This window comes from Sinohyriopsis cumingii, chromosome 1 (genome assembly GCF_028554795.1).
Source record: "Sinohyriopsis cumingii isolate HCF-2022 chromosome 1, ASM2855479v2, whole genome shotgun sequence".
Taxonomy (NCBI): domain Eukaryota; kingdom Metazoa; phylum Mollusca; class Bivalvia; order Unionida; family Unionidae; genus Sinohyriopsis; species Sinohyriopsis cumingii.
The window spans coordinates 67741725-67768739 of NC_142961.1; the positions used below are offsets into that span (position 1 = coordinate 67741725).

At 36.3% G+C, this 27015-nt stretch overlaps 1 protein-coding gene across 2 annotated transcripts in view; it reads left to right on the forward strand.

Moving 5' to 3' along the window:
• LOC149807059 (uncharacterized) overlaps nt 1-26424 on the forward strand; it is a 40138-nt gene extending 13714 nt beyond the window's left edge. For both annotated transcript variants that reach the window (XM_089961334.1, XM_089961326.1), the window contains one exon: nt 25532-26424. In XM_089961334.1, coding sequence (XP_089817460.1) covers nt 25532-26009 — 478 coding nt within the window. In that variant the 3' untranslated portion in view covers nt 26010-26424. The remainder of the gene's footprint in view (nt 1-25531) is intronic.
• The last annotated feature ends 591 nt before the right edge of the window (nt 26425-27015 follow it).

Here is a 27015-nt window from a genome sequence, read left to right on the forward strand (position 1 = left end):
ATAATAGAATATCTATTGAACAGGGGAGGTTCCCACGATATTTTCTGTACCATGGAGTTAAGCGTATTATATACCAACAAATGCATGTGTTCTCTGGCTTGACATTTTGTACGATACGGACACCCTTTCATTTTCAAACGAATGGAGAAATATGCAAGTAGATAGGAGTCCCGTTTTTTCTTTTTTAAGCAGTTTAATTCAGATTGCCACGCGTATTTGACTAAATAAATGTAGCGACCTATTGGCATGCATAATTCTCTTTGTGTAACAACGCCATCTTTGCTGATACAACTGAAAGAGAATCAGGGCAGTCAACATTATTGACACTTATGATACAAGCTGTGATATTAAAATGGGTATATAACCCATGACGTCCTCAGAAATGAACAAATGAACATGGTCATTAAAATATTTTGTCATATTTAAAGAAATTTGTTGTTCTCAAAGTTTAAAATCTGAAAGGGATCAATCATCAATGAAATATTCGTTGATTGCGGGCAGCCAAATGCAAATTAATCAGTGAGAAATGTACGTTACCTGCTTGATGACATTGGCCGGTCCAGAATTTGATTCGATCGGACTGGAATATCTACAAACCACCTAGTTGCTTTCCAATGTCACATTACTGAAATTAAATATAGATATTGCTTTGAACTTGATTTTTTATTTTTGCAAACGTTTATCATCAGTCAAACTGTACACATTTGAGATGATCTAATAATGAACTCGATTTATTTATTTTTGCAAACGTTTGTCATCTATTAACTTGTATACATTTGAGATGCTATAATGATGAAGCATTTGTTATGTAATACTACTACATAGTCGTATATCTGACCAAAAATCAAGCAAATAGTAGCAAAACGTGAAAAATGATCGAAGGCATTTTGGACTGTTTGTTGGCTTTTCGGAATGATTACATGTTCTGTATATCTGTATTGTATAATTGACCTTAGTCCAAAATCAAATTAAAGGTCTACCCGACTAGTGAAGTTATTTTGTAAATAACATAATACATAGCTAATATTTCTCTATAATTATAGATTAAATATTCTTATCATTATTAGTGGAGGTAAATACGTTCAATTTAATCTGAGTGTAGGACATCAGTTTTTCCCATGAAAATTGCTAAAATTGTTGACAACTTTCAATGTTTTTGTAAGGAAACTGACTTACATCTGGGCTTTATTATTGTATCTTAGCTTTTAGTATCAATGTTGTTTACCTAAAAAATCACTCATTACTACGGTAACATCTGGAACGGAATCAATTTAATTGTTGTGTTCAGTTTTTAATTCGGATGGATATATTGATTCAAATTGTTCACTGGAATTAAAAAGTGCTCATTAATACTTCTTGAACTAAATCATTAAATTGCAAGTATCGTGAATTCAGTCAAGGAGATTTTTTATTATATTATTGTAATACATCAAAAGACTGTTAATACATCGCCACATTCCGGGCCATTGGCAAATTAACACATTCGAAACTACAGGCACATCAGCTCATTCAACAGAGGAATTTATTCGGAACACTAATGGAATTAAACTGGAACTTCATACATTTGGACTTGTGATAGAACTGTTAGGAATATTTGTGATTAAATTCACAATACTGTAAGTTATTTTTAAATTTCACTTTTTATTATTGGGAAATACATTATTTGTTGAAATTTACAAAACTTGATTGTATTCACGTTTTTCAGTTACTTAATTTAAAACCATATAATCGTAACAACACGGTAACAAAAAGAAACCTCTTTGCATAGCATAAATGTGTATCGCACTAGTATGCTATTTTGACGGGTCTTGAAATGAAACGAACATTTAACTTTAGTTGGAACATAAATTGTAAAGGCAAATACCCATCACCATTATACCTATTTTTGTTGATATTCTGTGAAATAATATTGTATTTTGGCCATGCAAATAATAGTCTAATATTGAAATGGAAGAATTCAAAGAGAAGCACCAAACATTTTGCATCTTAAATAAGACATCTTTATTGAACATGAGTTGACCCGATTCAGTCCAAACTTGTGAGATACTTGCAAACTGACTTTTACAGTGATCTTTAATAAACATAAATAATTTTTACTTTAAACTCTATAATTAGCATGTTCCCTTGAACAATGGCACACCGTTAACATGAAATATCAATTTCGGGGCAAAGCTACTTCGGAAATAGGAACAAATGACAAGTTAAATGGTGCTGCTCAATGCCTGTTTCGGCATGTAACCCCCCCCCCCCCTTCATTTTAAAATCACAAAAGCATCATTATAAAAAGTCAATTCTTCTGTTAATAAACATGTTTTGGTCTCTGGAGTTAAGTCTTGCATGTTCATTATTGATTATTTCAGTGTTAGCTTCATGATTAATTGCACGTACTGTAACTTTCCAAATATACATAACATATATTCGTTACTTCTATTGTAACCCGTTTGAGTTTATATAACATATATTCGTTACTTCAATTACCTGTAACTCGTTTAAGTTTACATAACATGTGTTCGTTATATTACCTGTAACTCGTTTGAATTTACATAAATTATAATCGTTACTTTTATTACCTGTAACGATATGTATTCTCATTAACTTAAACATAGTATAGTTTGCATATGCATTAATTAATTAAGGAAAGTTATGTTCTTTTCTGAATCAAGGACGGATTTATATAAAGAGATCGTAATATTTTAATTTCAAAGTATTGTTTGGTTGAAACGACAAATATTGCCCTTTTTATAGAGGTTTTCGTCAGTAATTCAACACTTAAAGAAGACTGTATTTAAAATGTAACTCTAATAACAGAAATGCATGTCTATTTTTGCATGCCATCAATATGTAATAAATTTAAAGACATTATCATAGTTTATATTGCTATGATTACACCAAACAAACCATGACATTTTCTTAAGCCCTACATTCAGTGCTATGTTGTTCACGTGATCGTGGTGACCGATAGAACCTCGTTCCACAATGCTGTTGCACATTAAGACAAAATAATAATAATGCAGCATCCATTCATTTCGGAACCATTTCCCAAACATTTTTTCCTCAAAAGACAACCAGAAAAATCCAACCAACAAAAAACAAAAGGAACAATAAAGAATAGAATATTGAAGTCGATTATACGTACCTAGTTATTCCAGAGAATCACATAGATTAAAATAAAAACAGTTATCCTGTCCATTTGCAGAATAGACGTGCGAAATAGAAAGCTAGCATCGCATATGTTGTAGAATCGATGTTGAAAGGAACTGCATACTGAAAAAATAGTTTGTTCAAATTTTTTTAAAAACCCAGAGATTTCCCGAAGCTGGTGAAATTTATCTGCGCATAACACAATCTGACAAAAAGAAATTTATGGTGTGATCACTATACAATTAAGGAACATTTTCGTCTTCTTGTACGTGCCCATTTGAAACGATTTGTGACGACATATGATCATAACAGTTTTAATTTCTGTGGCCATGTTTGGTGTTCAGTGAGGGAAGTCCGTGATTTTTTAGAGTGTAACAATTAATACTTTATGGCTCTTAATTAAACACATTTTCCATCCTAAATTTAAAAGTAACAAATCTTTCACTAGTTCCAGGAACAATAATTTATTTCACAATAATTTCGACATAAAGATTTATAAATTTAAAATCGTTTTCAAGTTGTAGATCTCTTGTGGATTTGAGTAATATTTAAAATCATACCAACTTTTGCAAAATGATTTAATGGTGAAATATTGAAAGAAAGACTAGAATTTTATTGGACGATGGTAAGGAACATTTCAAATTGTCACTTATTCAAGCTTATTGCTATTTAAAGAAACAAAGGATCGGCTAAAAATGCTGTTGATTTAGAAGTGCACAATATATAAAAAATATATAAAACATGCTATCACAATCTAAGAAAGTGAAAAGTGCATGAGAATGGGCCAAAATACATACAAGTACCAGTAATTGATATCACAAGGACTTCTGATATCGATGGCCCTAAAGGATCAAGCGTGATTCTATGCCCTTTCGCTAACAAAGGTCAAGTCACTGTACTGATGTGTTTATTACGAGAGGTTTAAACAGTTCTGAATATTAGTTAGCTGTGCAACAACGTTCTTTATTATGCATCGGTGCGTCATTTCAAAGTACTCCCCGTGTATCTGGAAACACTCTCAGTCTAATCATCTTAGTAATAAATGCCATTTTGTATTTATATGTTTGTGTGATGTTCATACAATGAAAAAGTGCCCATTCAAGTACACAGTAGCTTTCAAATTGTCTGCCCCACAGATACTCTTTGAGAATGGATCCACTCAAACAAAAATAGCGCATAAAGCAAGGCTGCATGAAAGATGTGAAAGGGATCGTATCGCGTGATCCCTCAGGAAGTTTGTCATGACGGCGGATTTATGCTCCGGCGCATTTAGTGAGTAGGTGCCTCTGGTGCCTGTACGCAGACGAGTGTTTGGCAGCATTTTGGAAGCATAAGTATGTACGTTACTATTAGCAGAGCAAGGCACAGGTGTAAGGACGAACCGGCCTTTTGAATCGAAAAGTAACGCATATAAAACCTTCTTGATAATCCGACGACGTAGAGCGATATGTGGTATCTTTCTCCAATCCAATCCTTATTATTTTCTCATGAATCGAGATTCAAAACAGTAAATCCATGTGCGACAATTTCAATCAAGCATATCTGGTTACTAGTTTCGTATTTTGCGAGTAAGGTATTAGGCGATTTCAACCCGAGCAAATTTTGATCAGCCGTCAACAAAGGCGGACCCATTTTTAAAACGATGAAATCGCCTCTGAACTGTTGGATCTGACAACTGAAGGATCTGACGGAACTGTATCTGTGACTTTTTCCAGATGGGTTTTGGCATCATAGTTTTCTAAGAGCACTCATTCCGGGTTTTACAGATTCGCTTTACACAGCAACAGAATTGTTCTCCTTGTCGAAAATTTCAGTCACCTTCATTTACCTATGTCACCTTACAAGCATATATCTACGTCTATCCGGCGTGAAGCACGTGCTGCTGTATATCAGTTATAAAAAGCGTTATTTTGTCTTACGATCGGCATTTAATATGTTTAAAGGATCAAATAGATACCCTCCTAAAAAAGCTAATAAAAACATTAAAAATCAAACAAACAAAAGAGGAAGAAGAACACGCCATTACAAGATATTCAGAATTTATTAAATACTCCTCGTATATGTCCTAAATAATTATTTTATAATAAAAAGACAAGTTTTATGTTGTTTTCGTTCCATTACTTTGATTCCATCCTTCTTATTCCATCAAGCGACCACTGGTAAATGACGTCATCCATGAGAACAAGGCCCAAATCTGCATCAGATGCACATTTGATACGAGGTTTCACGTTAATGTCTGGTAAAGTTGACTTTATCACGAGTCGTATAATGGTGGGTGTATAACAAAATCAAAGATACTAATACGTAACGGTGTGTGTGTGTGTGTGTGTGTGTGTGTGTGTGTGATTTGGATTTTAAACATAGCTTTAACAATTTTTCAGTCATATCGCTACGTTGTCTGCAGTGTGGCATTTTGTAGTGATGTCTAGCACTGGTGCATCATGCCTCAGACATGTAGCATGATGTTCCACCCAGTCACATTATCCTGACACCAGGCTGACCAGTCCTAACGCTAACCTCTTAATGCCGAGCGCCAGCGAAGTAAGTGTTAGTATCATTTTTGTAAGTCTTTTGTATGACTCGGCCGGGGATCAAACCCACGCCATCCCGCATCCGAGGCGGACGCTCTAACCACTAGGCCACCGGAGCGGTCCGCAACAGTCGGACAACCAGCGGTTTCGTTAAAACATGATAGGATTATAAAGCGCAGTGTCTTCGGTTTTATGACATATATAAATTACATGTTTTGTTTTACGAATTGGAAAGAAATCAGTTTTGGAACACACAAATAAAATGTGTATATAAAATGGGATGTCATACTGTAGGAATATATCATACAGTAACACGTGCCAATATTTTATTTGGAGATCATAATGTGTTATGTTATAGTATTTCGACTTCGCTTCAGTCTCTTTTCATATGATATTCAGTAAAGTCGATTGATAATTTTACCCCCATCTCTAGATCAAAGTATCACCAGGACAACATGCTGAATTGTTATCCATTGTGAAGAAGTTAGCAAACTATAAGTAGTATGATAATAATAGTTTTGTTATTTCTTTTACTGATCTAGGTTAAAGTCTCCTACCTCCTCCATGACTTTGTCCTGAAATCATGTGCACATGCCCACGCGTGAACATTACCCACAGGCGCCCCTGTAAGAGGAAAGTCATGTGGGGTCGAAGACTTCAACCTGTATTAGTAATCAACATGACCGCTATTATCATACTACTCTAAGCAAGTCGGTCGATGTGACAAGCACAAATGCAGGTGTGGCGCGAATATATATATGACGTTCGCGTTGCCACTATCTTTGAACTCATATACAAAACCTCTATTATCATACTACTCTATCCTATCGATTTATAACTTGGCACTAAAAGAATTCTTGATCTTGCAAACATAGTTTGATGCAATCAAAACTGTATCAATAGCTATATTTTATTGATATTTACCGCTCATATGAAATATTTATTATCTCAAAAGAAGTGCCATTTCGCGCAAATGAACAATGCCGACCTATAGGGCATGGTGTGCGTGCATAATTGACTACCTGGAATTCAAGAGCTACTCTTTAAAGACATATTTCGCGTATTTATATTTAATTCGTTCTCAGTTAATAAAAAAAATTAGCGACTCGTATCGTATGTAATCAAGTGCAAACAACCTCATGTACCTTTGAGTACTGTTGTATTAAAACCGTCACGTCTTATATGGAAAAATAAGGACTACTTTGACTCTTTACTCCGGTAATATGTGCTGGTAAGTAAGACTAATTACACGATTACATTGATTCGTCTGGCAGATTTTATAAAAAATGCAATAAAAAGCACTTAATGACAAGAACTTTTTGTTCTCTTTCTTTTATCTCAAATCTTGTTCCATCACGTTTCTATGTTTTTGTTTCCCTTTGAATTTTAAGAATTGTACATAATATTCAAACCTAAAGAAGATACCGATTGACAGAAAGTTATTGGTCATCCTAACTTACTATCTTTTGGAATGACAGAAGGGGAGGTGTCAACGTACATGTACTTTCTATAGCAACAATAAGAAAATAGATGGACTAAACAAGGTGATGGACGAATTAAGCCAGTTAAATTACCGATTATTTAACATAGCATTGACAATATATCTTGGTGGTGGTGGTATGATGAATTTAGGTATAAAGTAATAGAACATAGATAGTAAGTCAAGGTGTTCTATCAACTTGTATTTCGATGGTAAATATTTTAAAGCCCCAAATGCCGCTGTTACCTGCAAAGAGTCGTATCTGCCAAACCATCAGAATAATACCGAATCTTGAAAGATATTGGTCCTAAACATCGCTGGCTTCCGTGAAAACCAGATAACAGCAACGTTTCATCACAATATGTGCCATGTAATTTCTCACCGGGTCTGGGAAACCCGGCCATTTTTCACATGCGTACGAATTAATCCGATGTTGATCGCCGACATCTGTGGGTCAAGCAGTTTCGGTCGAAAGTTGGAACACAAGATATGATGATGTCACCGTTGGAAACATAACAAATCATTTCCTTCCTTCCCAACTTCAGAGTGGAAGAATGGTGAAATTTATGAAAAACGGGAGGCATTGGTGATTTAAAGCGGATTATCGCGTTGGATTCTTGTGAGTTTTACTAGTGTGACTGTCATAAGAGAATCGAGCTTCAACTGACCAAAACAGTTTACAGTATTTCATCTCAACACTTTCTAATTAGCGTGGATGGTAATAATTTTGTTTTCGGAATTCTTTCTCAGGAACAACACCTGCTTCTTTGCTGAAGATATAATGAGGTCAAATAGTCAGTCATACATAGACACACGCAAGCACGTACACATACATACATACATACATACATACATGTCATTTAGTAAGAAATACACATATTGTTACCACTAGTATAAATTTACCGTTCCTTTCCATTACTATTTCAAAGTTAATGTTAATCAAGTAAGAACACAACCGCACTGACTGACAGTCGCTGGATTATTAGCATCATGAAGCCAATGATTAAAGCTCATTGCCATGCTAAGTCAAATGCTAGTTAGCTCTGACTACATATTTGTATGATTGCAGGTATTGAGATGTTTCGTTTTGTCAATACGTTAGCTTACGCAGTGCTACTCTTTTACTTTTGTCACTTTGATTCTCTGTTATGTTTGATGAACTTGTGTTATCCTGAATTTAATTAACCTTATGTAATATCTGTTGAAGAGGACATACATACATGCAGACATACATACATACATACATACATACATACATACATCATTCCTAGCTCCAGAGACATCGTAGCATGACCGGCAAAAATCCGCGACGACCATTTTTTCAAAGAGAGAGAGAGAATAGTTATATCTCTTACATTTGGGGATAAACTGATACACTCTACCATATTTTTAGTTGTTTAATTGTGAATATTTCCTTCATTCACTTTTGAAGAGTATTTCTAATTCATTTTTTATCATTTAAGTTTTTTTTTTTTTTGGAGAAAGGAAGCTTTTTGTAAAAATGTTTCTCTTATCTTTAGGAAAATATATGCACCGATAATCAAATATTTACTAATAAAAAATATATTAAAACTATCTTCAGACTATATCATTTTTTTAAAGAGGCATCTTAGATCGATGTGACAAAAATGGGTGAATCGTCCTTATTTGAAAAATTTACAATAACACGAAATTTTTTTTCATAATAACCCACAGTGAAAGAAAGGTTTTAAAAGACCTAATAGTTTTCACATGTCTTAACAAGGTTACATTAATATTCGAAGTTAGACCAGAATTTAGGCCTAGATTTGGAAGATTATTAAAATACTAGTAGTTAAACATGGTATTCAGTCCAGTGGGCAGTCTTTAATTGTGTGCTACACATAAAACTACTGATAAGTTGCTGATTAAATGGATAGAGCAAGACAAGTCACAAAAACTGGAATGGCATTACTTGTATCTAACATACAAAATCAACAAAAGAAACCTCCCTAGACTGTGCCGTATTTATCTCCATATTTCCTCTTGGGTTTTGTACACCACAAGAGTGTTTAAAAATAACATTTCAATTTTGATGCATCAGTGAATACATGAATGTTTATATACGTAAATATCTATTGAATATTTGAAGTTCATGGGTCATCTATGCTATAGAAAACACACTGTATACATTGTTAGAAGTTGTTGACCTTGGCTGGGATCTTATGTCCTCGAACATGATTTTAAAATTGAGGTTATACCGTTTTGATTTATATACCTTTCAATGGAACATTATGTCTTCAAACGGGAATGAAAAATTAAGGCTATAGTTGTGTGTTATTTCTTTTAGTTATGGGAATTTAACACTGAATGGCTGCCTGGGGTCTAACGGAAATTTAACATATGAATGACATTACGTGGCATGTGGGAAAGTTAGCATTAGGCAGCCATATTGGACGTGTGGAGAAAAAAAATGGCTCTCAGGAGCCGATGGGAATTTAACATTACGTTTAATGTACGCTGTAATTGACCAAAACCCAGTCATGTACTATTGATTAACCCCACAGTGACTATCCAGCACGCCGTTTGGGGTGACCAGTACCCCCACCCCACCCCGTAATATCCATAACACACTTTAGAGTTACCAACACATACTCATATACTGACAACACAAGGTACGATTTAAAAGATAGGGTACAAAATAGAAATTAAATCCATTACAAAGAAAGATAGCTTCCGTGTCCCCCTATAAGTTTCATATTATCCCCTTGGAAGCAAAGGGAAACCCATATGTTCCTATAACTTCCCTGTCATTCCCTTTTAAACAACATTACCAACCACTAATGTCCTCATAAACCCTACACCACTAGCAATACTATCACGCATGGAGTGAAAAAGAGAGACAATGATAGGAATATAAACCCAGAAGTATGCAGTGAACGACGAACAGACAGTCACATGACTTCATTTTATAATCCAAACACAAACATACAACATCATACATGAAGTGAAAGAAGAGAAAATGGTAGGAATGCTCATACACATACACAAAAATTGCCTTATATAGACATTAAATAGCAGAGAAAGAAAATACACACATTAAACAGGACGGAGAGAATAACGAACATGCTTTAGGACAGGCACTGACTTCCATTTATAATCTTATCACAAACTATCCTTTTTTATAAATCATGTATTGTAGCCACGTGTGGTTTTAGAATTTGTAATACTGTTTATTTGTTTTTAACAGCCCACAGGGAGAATGTTTTGTCGCTAAAGATATCCAGTGTCAAATGAGACAGATTTATTTCTCAAGATAGGACACTGATCGGTTTTATCCAAGGCCAGTTCACTTCTTGAAAATGTGCCTTAATTGATCGTACGATTAATGAAGTATGACCTTGAAACTATTGAGACAAGAGTTTTGTCAAAGTTAAACTACGCTATATTTTTACATGAAGCTCACAATTCTTGTATTGTACGTTTTGACCTTTTCATGTTCTAGTTTGAAAATGGCAGAACCAAGTATATAGAAGTAATGCTTCTCACACCGAGTATTTCGTATTTTTTAAATCTAAGATTGCATACCCTTGTAACGTTGTGACATTTTCCCGGTTAAGTTTAAAACTGGCACAAACGAGGCACATCAAATTGTGCATTGGACATGGAATGTTTGTACCTATTCAGAAAATATTTTTTTCTTTTTTTATATTAAACTTTGGATATAATTTTTGTGCCAAAACCAAAGTTTGAGAGAGAGAGAGAGAGAGAGAGAGAGAGAGAGATTTTTTTTTGTGTCCAAATATGGATTTTTAGAAACGTCAGACAACAATGAAGAGATGACGATTATGGTTAATCCACTTCTTTATGTACGACTGACACACAACCACTATGTTTGTTGTTATAGGGTTTAACGCTATTTTTCAGCAGAAGATAGGCTATACATGGCAGCCAGTATAAATCGTGGAGGAAGAATCCGGGAAAACCCCGGAAAGAACCACCGACCTACGAGAAGCTACCGGCAAGTTTTCTTACATACCCACATTGACCAAGCCCGAGACCCTAACCAACACAGACAGAGGCGGGATGGCAGTGATCCGTAACGGTGAGCGCTTTAGACCACTAGGCCAATCGGGGCCCCAAAAAAATGTGTAAACACGAACGTAATTAAAAGGTTACAATGTTGTGCAGTAAGACTACACATCCAATGATCTAGTACAGTGTTATTTTGCACTTCTGAGCTGAAAATAAAAGGCCATATTGTCCACATTTTTCTATTTTGTCTTTGTTTGTAGAGAAAGAAAGTTCAACATAAGTCAGTAAATATTCTACTGGAAATCCAAGACTGATGTGATGACGAAAATACAAACAACATCTTTGTCCACATGCTCTTGTATATGATCCTTGGGATCCCAATTTATCATTTTTCTCATAAAGTCGAATTTCAGAGGATGTAATCTATAGGAATCAAAATAATCCAAACTGTGCTCGTTGGGAAAATAAAATGCTAGTCAATGGACACTGGTCACGACTGTCGTCTATGTAGATGGTATATTGTATAAGATCTAGCTGTCGGTTTTGATGAGGAAGTTCGTCTTTAACGCACACCACTGGATTCCAAAACATTGTTTACGAACTGTGGGTTACAATGCAATGAAGTTCCCATGAATTCATTTTCACAGATAATAATAAGTAATGAGTTCACACAGAACTTCTTCGTTGAAAAGGTCTGTCGTGGAAGTCGATGTAAGGAAAGTCTCTGTACGCCGTTGCAAGAGAGTTTTGATATGTTTCTTCTCCAAGAAAGGCAAGGCAGGTGATGTAGGGAAGGTTCACTGATGTTTTTATGCCACTCTTTCAACGTCTTCTCATGTGAAAGCCCATTCATCTTACAGATACTCTTCCAGAGTTTCGTTTTTTGACTCATTATCAATCATTAAACATGTTGCACTGGACTAGAATGATCTTTTTGACAACAATAGCGATATTCTCTGGTCATGCTTGCAAAACAGGAGCATATGTGTTGTTCTTGTTCTCGTCATCTTCCGTGTCCACACTTAGTGTATTTGATTGTTAGTTTGGTTGCAAAACATCATCCTCCGTTTCCGTCCATTACTTCGTGTTCCATATTTTTTTTTTCTATTTCTATACTTAGCGACCGCTGTTCTGGAAAGAAGACATCATCTTTACCAATCTCCATGGGTTCTTGTTCTATGCTTCTAATGGTCTAATATCATTACTCGCAAATTTTTTATTTCCAGAGTATTATCAAATTCTGCTTACGAGACGACGTTCACTGTGACCACGAAAGCCAGTGCGAACTGATTTTGCAAATGTAGTTGGCCTGATTTTATAAGGTGAAAATGCCCTTCATCAATACATTGGTCTATAGTGAAATCAAATCCCCACAAAGTATATCCTACTGAATAATTGTCGTACGTAATGCCATGGGAACTTGGTTACTAATTCACATATGGCTTCAAACAGGGTCAAATAAGATCTCAAATATTTTTTTGGGGCCAGTGTTGGGTTCAAAATAATCTGGTATTCATTGTTTGGCCTTCTTTGGTGACTTCTGTCTTGGCTGTGTTGATATGTTGGAACTCGGAAGGATTGCTGATGATACTAATAAACAAATGTTTAGGTAGCTGTACTGGGAAAAATGATTTTCGATCTTTGATCGGAGTCCAGAGGCTATTGCGAATCTTTTCACTTCAACCTGTGGTTAGAGTTTGACTGATGTTACTTCATATTTTCGGTATGACTTCCACATCTCGTACGCAGAGTCTGGCTTCTTCGATGTTTGTTTTGTACTCGTTAGCATTAGCCATTAAACAGGGCCGATAGGGGGAGGGGCAACCGGGGATATATCTCCGGTGCCTGGGCAGAACAACACTTTTTATTTCACAAAAGAAAATGTTTGTTTGAACAAGAACTAGGAGAGGCCTGGGTGTTGCTTACCCCAGGGCCCGTGATCGCTCTCTACGGCCCTGCCATTAAATAAGATACAGCACTACTTTGATTCAGTCTCAGACACACATTCACACCATTCAACATATATTTATCCTGAAACCGATTGTCCTAAGTAAACAATCCATCATGTCTAAACTATGGCCATGTTTGACTTTCTTTTGACAATCGTTAAATCCAGTATTATGAGAGTCACCATCGTCTGTCAACACAATGTCACTATGGCATGAACAGTGTTAGGTTTCCACACCATTCAGGTATCCAGGTGTATGTTCTTGGCTTCTTATCCATACATCAATAGCGTTTCCAATTAAGCTCTGGTAAGAATAATTGTCCATGCTGCTGGCTGACAAATATGTTATTTAAGTACAGTGATGTGTACAATATTTCCACATACATTCTTATAAAGTTCTTTGAAAACGTTATGCTGCATTGGCTTTCGTTTCGATATTTCCAGAGGTGAAGAAAATAAATGTCTTTCCTCTTTTGTTTTTGGAAGTTAATAAATTAGGAGCCTTTGTCTATTCGCTATCGTACTTTTACCACTTTGTTTCAAGGTGACTTTGAAAGTTCGCGCTAGTATGAACTTGTTTTAGAAGTCAAAGAAACTACCCAAGCCAATTTCGAAAATATATACGTGACACAAAGCAGATATTTGCAACCTTGATTGTACGACGTTTATGCGACACGCATCAGCAACGTTATCTTGTCAAAGTGGATCGATTCTAGCTACTTTAGTTTGATTTCTGGAAAACATTCGTCCGACGGTAAGCGTAACACGTACGTCGATTGTATTTGTAACCACTGACATACACGTTGCACACATAACATTCATTCTTACGGTATTGCGAATTAAATCCCAAATAGTCGTGGGATTTCGAATACAAATTTAGTATTATTCTAAAAGAGTAACATTGAAAGTGTAGTGGGATGTGCCAACAGTCTTTTGTTGGATCACAATTATACAATTGAAGAATGTATCCTTATTAAAATTTCACTATAAATCCAAGTCTCTATTTCCTAGAATGTTTTTTTTACCACTTCGTATTTCCAGATAATAGATAACTTAAATAAATACATTCCAGTCTTTATGAAATACTGGACACAACAATGTTTCTGCCTCAAGATCGTATAGCACGAATAAATAATTTTTCTAGTAAAAGATTATACAGTCTTGTACCTGACCTCAGTTCACAATTAGCATTTTCTATTAAAACTACTATTACCTAATGGAAAATTTAATTGTCGAAGGTTCCAAATGTTTACAAGATAACATCTTGGTCATAATAAGAAAGTTTATTACTAAAACTATAATAAAGAACATGGAAAACACAATACCATAGACTCAGACAAAAAATAGAATGTTTACTTCTATTAATAATGACCCTTTTATTAAACCCATGCTCATAGAGAAAATGTTAGCTATGTATTAGTTGTTTACAGAACTTTCAAAAGAATCAATGATTCAGGTCAGGTAAAAAAAATAAACTTTACATTGGACAAGGTCAGCTACAGCATTCAGCTTTATAAAACCCACATCAATTAATGAAAATCTTTTTTTTTTCAATAAAAAAAATCCCCCCAAACTAACCAACAAATAATGCCTTTTAAATATACACAGCAAAAGCTTTTCGTTGTTCTTTTCACACATCGCCAGGGTCGTAGTCAACAATTTTAGGCAAATATGGGAGCAAGAAGTGTCGATTTGTTTCGGTGTTGAAAAGTGTGGAAAATAACCTTCAGTCATTTCTATCACCCTAAATGTTTTAGGCATTAATAGAGATAGCCAAATAACTGGAGAAATCTTTAAAAATATACTTTTCCTGTTTGTATGTAAATAATTTTCACTCCGTTCATTCTAACTGCTGGAAATTAGGTTCCTTGTTCTGTATAATATTAAAAAAATAAATATTCGTCCTATCTCGATAAATTGTGAGGAATTACTGTAGCGTATCAATAACAGTTTTCGAAACGATGGTATCTTCTCATCGCCCCAAGTGTCGTCGGTGGGGTCCAACTGCCACTCAGCAAAATCAAAAGAAATAATAGTAATACTACCATTAATATCTGTTCTCGTCTACATTAAATCACATTACAATTCCTATAATTACAAAATAAATGTTCTTGAATGCACTCGTTACAAGCTCAATGAGCCACACAAGCATTAGAAATGTGAATTTCAGTATCTTTAAGAATATTCAAAGTAAACGAGGATACAGTTCAAACTATGGTCCTGGTTTATTTTCTTGTTATGTTCGTCATTCCGTAATTCATCGGGCTTGTTGTCGTATCTTTGAATATAACACTGATGATCCAACTCGACGATTTGGTCACCAAAACGACAGTTTGTTTCTTTCTTGCACAAACTTATGTTATTATTAAGAGCATACTGTCCACTAGTGTACCACTGTCAGTCATTCGCAAGCCCTTTTATGTTGTTGGAATTGTTTCATGCAATGTCCCTCGTAACATGTTAAACTGACAAATGTTCGCTTGCAAGAAGAACATCGAATTCTTTCTGTCACGTGCCCTCCCCCTACGGAATTATTACTAACCCCAGAAAGACGGACAATCAAAAGATAAAATAGCTCCGAGCCCCCAGTCAGCAAAGCCGACGGTCTAGGTGTATAAAATATAAAAATAATAAGATAAAAGGATTAACAATTTAATAAACTATATCACGGTATTCACAATTACAGGAGACTTTATCAATGCAATTGCTTCCAGTCAATACAAGACCTATTCAAATTGCCAGTTATTTCATCACGCGAAATTAAAGGTTAGAGTGTTTTCTTCCCGTGTCCCCTCTATATTACTTATCTGTAACCTCCGCCTTGTATTGTTTGTCAGTACTTCTGGTACCATTGTTTCCGTTCTCTTGGCCCTCCTTGCCGGTACTTCCAGTACCCTTGTTTCCGTCTCCGGCCCTGCGCCTACGCACTACTGCCTATTCTCCTGGCCCTCACGTCTTTTCCTCTCTCTAATCTTCGGGTGGCTCCCATCCCACCCGGAAAGCTTTCTGTGGATTAGAAGAGACGTGCAATTTTGCCTCCTTGTTCGAACACGGGAGAATTAACACACTCTCGGTTGCCTATCTCTACATGCTCTCCATGTCTTCTCTCTAATCTACGGGGTGGTGTCTGTTGCCACCTCGAAAGCATCTTGTGGATTAGAAGGGACGCACAGTCGTGCATCCTTGTTCAAACAGAGGAGGATTAACACACTCTCACAGACGTTTCATCAACATAATGGCAATTAAATCATTAGGTCAACTCATACACTCACATCTAAATATTTCACACACCCTTATTCTATAATAAAGGCCATAACAACAACAACAATAACACTACTTCTGATCTATACACACATATCCCTAATTCTCTATATAGTAAACTATCAACATTAACAATATTCTGACGCATTTCCTACCTTAGAAATTATAAATGACACACACAAATATAAAATGCCTAATTATACGTGCACAAGGCCAACAAAGCCTAACTCTGCACAATGCACAATGATATTCAAATACAATCAAATACAAGTTCTAACACTTCTCACTATTAATTCAGTTGTGCACCACGATGCAACATCGTAACAGATTACACAGTCAACTTCGATTTTACCCTAACAACAACATACATTAATTTTGAATATTACTTATTTGCAAAACGCTACATTATGATATGTTGATAATTCAGCTTTACATAGGGAAGTAAATTCATATTAAATTCAATGCACATCATAACATATAAATCGTACGACACCTGTTTAAAAAAGTGAGAGAGATTCGGGCGAAGATATTTTACCTCACAAGCCTCTGTTTCAAATCTCGTTCGGAGTTCCTAGAACTCTTTTTCCCGCTCTTTTACGAGTGCGTAATTTGCTCTCGGAGTGCAGTCTAGTGTCTCCCAACTCTTTCCACGTCCAAATGTGCACTGATTCTTTCGCAATGAATGCAATAGAATAATGTCTGGCTGCGTGAGAAACCGACCAAAATTTGACTATCTTAGTTCTGACTGGATACCGGTGGTCTCTTGGAAAACTTTCTGTGGTAGATGCACTAATACGTTATAATGTCGGGTTTCCGGTCTCTAAGCCTAAACCAACTGGTGACATCACTGCTGATTGCAAAAGAAACAGAGTTTCTCACCACCGTGGCAAGGTTCTCTTTGAAGAAACCGCGAATTTGACCGTAACGCAATGGCTAAGGCACGGACAGGCAATTTCTTTGTTTCAGAATAGGTCTAAAGTCGCAATATTATATAACACGTATTGACATTACCCAAAGTATTTTTGATTTAAGAATTCTATCAGAAGACATTTTTTAACATGAGGCAGGAATTGTTAGAAAATTTTCTCACACAACGTGACACTTTTTTTGTTCTTCAGGAATGGAAGGTCTGAAGGCTAAACAGCCTGGAGATCTCTCTCAACAACGAACATGGTGCTCCAGACTGTTAAATCTTTTGTCACATTGTTAATTGTATCTGAGTTATCATGTGATAGTGGTATCGAAATGATCTTGATGATGATGAATAGGAATGTGTTTCTGTCTGGAGAAGTACGTCCTCGAAAAACGAGATCTCCACGAATGACTCGAGCATACACTTTCATCGTATGATAGCAGCCATCACATATTGAAGGGTTTTCAATTCAGGAACTCCACGCACGGTCTCACTGAAAATGCACGCTTCTTCCAAACGAAGTCGTGCTTCTCTTCTCTTCGTTGCTTGATTATATTCGAGTATACTAATACTCTCCCACTAGTGTTTCCATTCTGCTACTTTATTTGTCTCTACATAAGTTTGAGCCATAACGATGACACGGGCTAAACACATCTGGTCTTCATGGTTGTTAATCTGGATGATACTGCGTTTGGAACTGAGAAAATGATTCCCAGAAACTTTGAAACGTGCATAGTATGAAAAGTAGCTTTCCAACCTCATCTTTGGAATGTTGAAGGTGTCGAATTTTTTCCAAGATTTTTGAAGAAGTTAATTCTTCATGTCCATACAGCTCGATCCATACATAAGATTTCATATTGTTGTGAGTGATGGATAGTCTCAACACATGAGATTTCATATAGTTGTGAGTGATGGATAGTCTCAACACATGAGATTTCATATAGTTGTGAGTGATGGATACTCTCAACGATCTTGATATCACTGGTCAACAGTGAAATCATTACTGACTTGAAAAGGCCCTAATCTGTAGTATTTTGGTGTGCCGAACACGAATATAACCGTGAAAAATTTGTATTGGCTCTCGTTTTGAAGATATTCATATACCTCATTTTCTATGTTTCACTGTGTAAATTTCTCCAGTAGGACTGCAGCAACATCCGGAATAATGATGTAACATTGCATAATACCATCATGCTCACATCATCCACAGTTGATTGCATCATTTTCCGATGCAATGCAATACTAATGCCATGCGGCTGCTGAAGTAAGTTGACGTCAGCAGTGTACTATACATGTGTAGGCCTATTATACTAATGCCAGGCGGCTGCTGAAGCTGACGTAAGCAGTGTACTATATAAAGCCCAATCAGATAGGTTCAGCATTTAAAATATTTTAGACGTTGTGCGAGACAGTTCAAGCTACTGTTACATAAAACTTATTATTTTATCCATTTACGTACAATAAAGAACAGTAATGCCTCGAAAGTGTGTTAATACCGCGGACAATTTTTGCTATATTTGTGGGGAAGTGACATTTGCCAACCAGAAGAAAAGTATCAATTCTCAAGTGAAGAAGGCATATCATCTTTACTTCGGATGCAAGGTTGGTGACCAAGACAAGCCTTGGGCTCCGCATATATGCTGTGCTACATGTACAACACAGCTTTCACAGTGGTTGAATTGCAAAAGGTCATCAATGCCGTTTGCAGTCCCAATGGTGTGGAGAGAGCCAAGCAACCACCTAAATGACTGTTACTTCTGCTTGGTTCCTCCTCTTTCCGGCGGAATAACGAAGCGAAAGAAGTCGAGAATAGTCTACCCAAACATTCCGTCTGCATTGAGACCAGTTCCACATGGTGAGGGACTTCCTATTCCAGAACCTCCAGCAGAATATTCTCTTGATTCATCTGACGAAGACAAAGGTGAGTCGACCTGTTCTTCTCCTGGTCCATCAGCATGCAGTGATCCAGATTTTCACTGTGGTGCATCATCAACCCCACACAGAATAACACAGGAAGAACTAAATGACCTGATTCGTGATTTGGACTTATCAAAGAACAAGGCAGAATTGCTAGGATCAAGACTCCAACAATGGAATCTTCTAGAAGAAGATGTCACAATTACTGCATATCGAAAGCGCCACCAGCAATTGGAGCCTTTCTTCAGAAAGAAAAGTAATCTGATATTCTGTTCCGATATTGAGGGCCTCATGAATGCTTTAAAAATCACTCATGACCCACAAGAATGGAGACTATTTGTGGACTCTTCGAAACTGAGTCTCAAGGCTGTGCTTTTGCACAATGGAAACATTCTTCCATCTATTCCAGTAGCGTATGCTGTCCACATGAAAGAGACATACGATAACTTAAGGCAGCTACTGAATTCCATTGAGTATAACAAGTACAGCTGGCACCTCTGTGGTGATTTGAAGGTAGTTGCCCTTTTAATGGGACTGCAGCAAGGATATACAAAATACATGTGTTTCTTATGCGAGTGGGATAGCCGAGCAAGGGAAATGCACTACATGAGGAAGGAATGGACTCACAGGCAGAATGTAGCCATTGGAGAGAAGAATATCCAACACCCAGCTCTGGTTGAGGCTCAGAAAATCTTGCTACCACCCCTTCACATCAAACTAGGTTTGATGAAGAACTTCGTGAAAGCCATTGACCGGACTTTGCCAGCATTCCGATACCTGCATGAAAAATTCCCTCGACTCAGCGAAGCAAAGATTAAAGAGGGAGTTTTTGTGGGTCCTCAGATTCGAGAGCTTTTCAAAGATGACCGGTTCAACAACTTGCTGGAAGGTGACGCGAAACAAGCATGGAATGCTTTTCGCCTAGTTTCTACAAACTTCCTCGGAAATGTTAGAGCAGAAAACTATAAGGAACTAGTAGAAGACATGTTGATGAAGTACAAGAAACTTGGCTGCAATATGTCTCTAAAGATTCACTTCCTTCATTCCCATTTGGATTTCTTTCCTAGCAACTGTGGTATTGTTAGTGATCAACACGGCGAACGTTTTCATCAAGATATCGCAACAATGGAACAAAGATACCAGGGAAAATGGTCCACTACAATGCTGGCTGACTACTGCTGGACACTCCTCAGAGATGCTCCCGAACAGCTGTACAAGAGACAGGCGAAGAAATCTAAGATGTAGTCAATGACTTGATTTTTTATAGGTAGGCTATTACAGTTGACCTTTTACTATTGGAATGCATTTCGTTATGTAAACATTAATTTCTTGCAGATTACAAAAAAACTAGAGCCAATTTTGCAATTTGACTGTCATATTCGTGTTCAGCACATAAAAATTGATAAGAATTGACTAATTTTATTTCAGTAACATGACTTTTGTAAAAATTTGTTGTCCAGTGTCTTCAGATTAGCAGTGCCGTTTTATTTCCTTCAACAACGACTCATATATGTCCATATTTACGACAGCTGCTTTCTCTGTCAGGACTTGAGAACTAAAGTCTTAAAACTGACTTTGTACACTTTGTACTTGTAAGCAGTCGTTCTAGATTTTCTGGAAGTCACTTTTGGGGTAGCACGATTGGGAAAATAATCTTTAGTAAAACAACCCAACAGTACTACAGATTCTAAAATTACACTTGGCTACAATACATTTTAAAAATGGATACATTTGTGTTAGGGCTGTAAAAATGTCAATGCTTGTCTATAAGCTTGTGTTTGTTCCTGTCCGTCCTGTTTGATATCTATAAATGTTATGCTTGTCTATAAGCTTGTGTTTGTTCCTGTCCGTCCTGTTTGATATCTATAAATGTTATGCTTGTTTATTTAGGAGCACGTCTACCCTTTTCTCTTCTTTTCGTATTCTTTCCTTCTTTCGTCTACTTTTATTCTTTGTATATTTTCTCGTCATTAAAACGTGCAGGAGTCAAGAATTACTCTGGGTTTTAGATTAGTGTCTGTTATATAGATTTAACTTGTTCCTTCCTTGAAAAAGAGCCTATATATATATATATATATATATATATATATATATATATATATATATATATATATATATATATATATATATATTATGGCTGCGACGATATTGATCCGTGATATCGGTAATTTGCTGTCACGAAAAAAAGCAACAAATAAATGCAAGCAGACAAGCAATTGGAATTGTTTGACCTGTATTTAGGTTTCTGAAAATATAACCTCTTGCAAAATCATGCTCAGTCGTTTTTTTTCCTTTCAAGCAAGTATAACCCAATATTACAGCCAGCGATGCCACGTCCTTGAATATCTGGATCGTCTGATATTGATGATATTCTTGGTGTGTGGGGGGGGGGAGAAGAGAAATGTGCAACGTATAAATTTCGCAATAAGTACATTTTCAACCCACGTCTGATATCAATGAGAGAGAGAGAGAGAGAGAGAGCTTCTAGGAGAACGTCTCAAACTAATTAATCACTGATTTGTATTTTCCATATTTTTTTTTCCTTGAACGTTGGGTGGAACATGATTATGACGTGTCGAAAGAGTATTGAGGTTTGCACTTTTGTCAGATTGTTTTTGACATCGTTTGCAGAAAAAAATCTAATAGGAATATGCTGATAATATATTATTATTATTATTATTATTATTATTATTATTGATAATTAGCGTTACTGATTTAACTGGACGAATACAACATCTCTTTAATAACAGACAGAAAAAAATGAGGCTTCCATAAAAATAGCGGTCTCAATGGTCTTTCTTTTAGACAGTTTTTCCCTCAACAACCTCCTCCCCTCCCCTACCATCTTAGGGATGAGCACTGTTTAAACATGTGCATGAAATTTTCCAACAGTGTATCTGTACTACGTATCTGTACTACGTAGACAATACGAAAACAAATTAAATCGGTCATAAATATCAAACAGATAAATCGCAAAATTTGACTTGCGCCTAATGAAAGAGATCAATACTATTTTAACGATACGGCGATTTTTATGTCACGATCTTGTCTGCGAGATTAGCGTGTACGTATAGTTTACAGATTGTAACGCCTCTACTTCAGACAGGTATTTGACAGGTAGGGATAGAAGTTTAGAACTATATTGCTTAGAAAAGTAAATAGTACTCATGGAAATCATGACAAGATTTACATCATCGTAGTCTGAATGAGCGAAGTTAGAGGTTTTCTGTCATTATCGAAAACGTGGGATGATAGTGTGTCGTTTCTTGTTGTTAGCTTAATGTTGGACAGTGTGTCGTTTCTTGTTGTTAGCTTAATGTTGGACAGTGTGTCGTTTCTTGTTGTTAGCTTAATGTTGGTCAGTGTGTCGTTTCTTGTTGTTAGCTTAATGTTGGACAGTGTGTCGTTTCTTGTTGTTAGCTTAATGTTGGACAAATATTTAGGAGCAGTTCAAATTAGAGTAACGATAACCTTGTACAAAACGCATGCCATCATCTAAGGACTGCAATAGTTTAGGACTGGATTCACATGGTTTAGTTCTTACTTACAAGGACATGATCTTAGAGCATGCACATTTGTAAAAAAGAAAATTGTATTAACCTCTTTTTAAATAAATTATTGGCTATATAAAGTTGAGCAAATTGGAGCTAAGCCTTACCCGGTCTGACCTCGGCAGGTACTCAAGTTCGACGTTTTATCTACTGAACTGCTTCTGCTTTTCAGCAAAGGAATGTCTAGGCTATTAAACTTCATTTGTTCGGTTACATTTAAACCATCGGTTTGATCCCATTCAAACAAAACAACAAAACAGATGTTCAGCCATTGATTAAAATTTAAAACCGTTTTCCGAGCACACCTGTACAGAGCACACCTGCCAGTAATACTCGAATTATGACAGTAATTATTAGATAGATTAGTGCGTGATGAAGAATATGATATCGTCCAGCATTTTAAAGAATGTGTATCACACACTCAGCGAACCGTTACAAATTGCAACTTAATTCAGACTGGTTTTCTGCATACAGTTCTTGCCACGTCCAGGAACATTCTGGACACCCGTGAATTTAACAGTTTACAGTCGAATGAGCAAGTATGACCTATACTGGCCAGCTGTCCAATCATGAACTAATGCGAGAATGATGGCCTTTATAGTACATTTCATTAAAACAAATAACTGGCAGCAACTCAAACCAATGCATATATTAGTTATATGTTGATGGTGTCAACACAACTGACGACTCTTACGTCTACGTATTTGTGTTGGGGTGAGGTTTATGTGTAACTCGGGAGAATTTAGCCAAGTGGCATTCAGTCAGTTTACATATTGAAAGACGTTACGTGTAACCGATAAACAAATGGTACTGGTGAAATTACATAATCAACAGTTTCCGGATCCCAGTTTAGATTATTATCCAGTATGAATATATATCTCATCTACAACCTCTATCAGATCTTGCAAAATAACATTCTTTTTACTCCAATCTCAATAAATGAAGTCATTTTTGTCCTCGATTGTGTGGAAATCAAAACCCTAAGCGTGCTATAATGGTATATATTAAGGATCATTCCAGATTCTTCAATGTGAATAACACAGAGCCAAATTGACAATCTAGAAATTATAGTTACTCACAGAAAGGTTAGGCTGGAAATAACAAATCAATTAGGGGCGCAAATAGGAGGCTAGCAATATTGGCGGAACACATAGATAGGACAAGAAGATGCGTCCCTCTGTATCACCCTAACTGGAACATTGGATTATTCCGTAACAATCATCAAATTCTTCTGTAAATCCTACAAGCTAGGTCACCCATATGATCGATTTGTGATGGATTTGGCATGGAATATTCCGTCTCACTGTCAGATAAGACTTAACATTTCAGTCCCCGGATCTAGTAAAGCATATTCTGTCTCATTGCCCAATTTGGCCTAACGTTTCTGTTACCTTTGTGGTGGATTTGACATGAAATATTTTGTGGTCTCCATGGTACAACGGTTTGCATGGAGTGTTTTGATAGTTCAATCAAGCGTCCAATTCCTTGTGCAGGATTTTGAATATAGTTGTTTCGTTGTTCAGTCAGACCATCAATTTCCGGCTCCTTGCTAAAGGATTTTGAATGGAGTGTTTTCATTGTTCAGTCAAGCCTCCAATTTTGTCTCTTTGGTACATGAGGTCTCACTGGACAGTTTTCCTGGTGAATTTTCATCCAACAATGACCTATTGCAGAAAATTTTGATTAATTTTACACTGAATATACAAATAAAAACAAACTAATGATTTTTGAAGAAAGAATACATGTGATATTTTGACTGCAGCGATCAGGTTAATTCCTGATGCAACTGGTGGTTTTTATACTGAACCAACACTGCCACCAACCCCTAATTTTTACATTCATTTTTGACAGGAAATAGCTATTTTGAATATTTTCCTGTGATAAGGCAGCTAAAAGGATCAGTATGTGCCTTATGCATGAATAAAGTTCAGTAGTACTATAACAAATTAGCATACTTTTTATCACCCCTCAACCATTTAGATTTTTAGATATTTACCTCTGTAGCAGACACAGGTAAATACGTAAGCCATGTCGGCTGCTCATTTGCAGCTCAAGTTACGCATTTGATCTCCAATGCTCGTCTAACTGTGACAGGCAGTCACCAACAAGCCAACCCATTTCCAAGCCTAACTCAAAGTAAATAAACCACATTACAGATTTAGCTATGTTTGAATTTATAAATGCTAGGCTTGTGATAATTAGGTTCATGCCTTCTACCTTATCAATTAGGGGGGTGTCAAAATACGAAACTATCCAGTGAGACCACACTTTGAGTGTTTTCATTGTTCCGTTGTGCCAAAGATTTCGGTCCTGTTAGTGATGTATACGGAAAGGAGTATACCGTATCATTGCCTAATTAAATCTGTGATTTCGATCCCGTTTATGGTGGATTTGTCATGGAAAATTCCGTCTCATTGCCTAATCAGGTCTTTGATTTCGGTCCCGTTTCTGGTGGATTTGCCATGGAACATTCCGTATCATTGCCTAGTCTTGCTTAAAGTGAATTCTCTGGTAACACATAAATATGATGAAAGTACACTATAGATCTCTACCTCGTATGACTGCCTGCCCTCGTGGAAAGGCCACTATAGATCTCTACCTCGTATGACTGACTGTATGTCCTAAACACCCAGTAGTCTTATGGCTTTATTAAAATCATGTCAGAAAGTTTACACGATAAATTGTTTTACCGTTATTTCAAAATCTGCATTTCCTTCACCTGGCCGTCATGCTATCACAATGCTTTTTGTGACCATGTTAAAGTCTTTTCGTATACAAAGTTTTGTTCTTTTTCAGATCCGCTAAAGGGGGAAAAAAGGGAATCGCTGGAGGAAAGACTAAAAAGCAGAAAGAGGAGGTACCAACTCCTCCGCCGCCTGAACAGGAACCGGAAGTCAAACCTATGGAGATGAAAAAACCTTTGCGTGGTCCTCACTGTTGGGTGGATGACGTCAGTGTGACAAGTGAACTTCCCACCAACCCTGAAGTATTGGACGTAGATGGGACACATGTGACTTTGAAGGGCCAGGAATCGAAAGCTGACGCTCAAAATGAGTGTTCTGTTCCTATTAATGATGAAGGTACTCTTCATGATGAAGTTAGGAAACGGACCGAAACTACGCTTGTAAATCTACGTCAAATCAAAGAAGAAGATATTCGTCTCCCAGACTTCATTTGTCGCACCTCTGAACGTAAATCCAGAGACGTTGCTGTCAAAGACTGGTTGGCAAATACGAACTTTAGGTACGGTAGTCGATGCGTTCCACTGCTTTAATGGGAGTTTCAGACAGACAGGATGAACACTTCGATACCCGTGTTGCATATAAAATGTTGCATACAATGTGTGAACCATCTGTCAGGGAAAGAGATTAAGTAAAACAAAATGATAGCCACGAAATGAAACCTTTGGCCCAAGAGCTCACAGATATTGATATCGTGCTTGACATTGACTGCCCTCAAAATATGGTACATTTTATGCAGTTCTTTTACAGAACAATGAATCGTATATTCACAGAAACAAAGCTTTGCATTTCAAAGAGTTTTTCATGTAATATATAGAAATTATGCAGTACGTTTTTCAAAGATTATTATTTTTTTTGATTTTGTGAGTTGTACAAATGTTAAGGTGAAAGAGAGACAGAGCAAAAAATGAAATGGAACTCATTCAAACATTAAAAGTACTATTATTAGTTTTAGTTATTTTTCTTAATACATGCATGGAACTATTGCAAATAAATTTTGTTGTAGAACACTAGATTCTAATACCGATAGTATTACTTCAGCAATCTGATGGGGGGGGGGGAGTATTTCCTCGTTATACGATATTTTGGATAAAGTTTCAAATCATCTCGACTTCTATTTGTGATGAAAACAATTATTTATTTGTTCACTAGCTGTTTATTACAATCCGCTGATCACCAGCAGGCCTCATATTAGGCACGTATTATGTATTTGTAACGCATGTGGTAAATATGGCAAATTTTATTACATATATCAGCACACTTCACATGCTACCTAAATGCTTCTCTGGTAAATTTAAATTTGTTTATATGTAGTCCACTGTTCTTTCTTACATGTTTGTTGTTTCAGTATTTATTCCGTTAGCACAAACACGTATAAGAAATTAGCATTTGTTACAAATTTGTTCTATAAAAAGTAAGAATGAAGGAAAACAGCTATATGGGGCTAAATGTTTGTTGTTGTTGTTGTTGCTTTTAGGGTTTAACGCCATTTTTTCAGCACACGATAGGCTATACATGGCGGCCAGTATTAATGGTGGA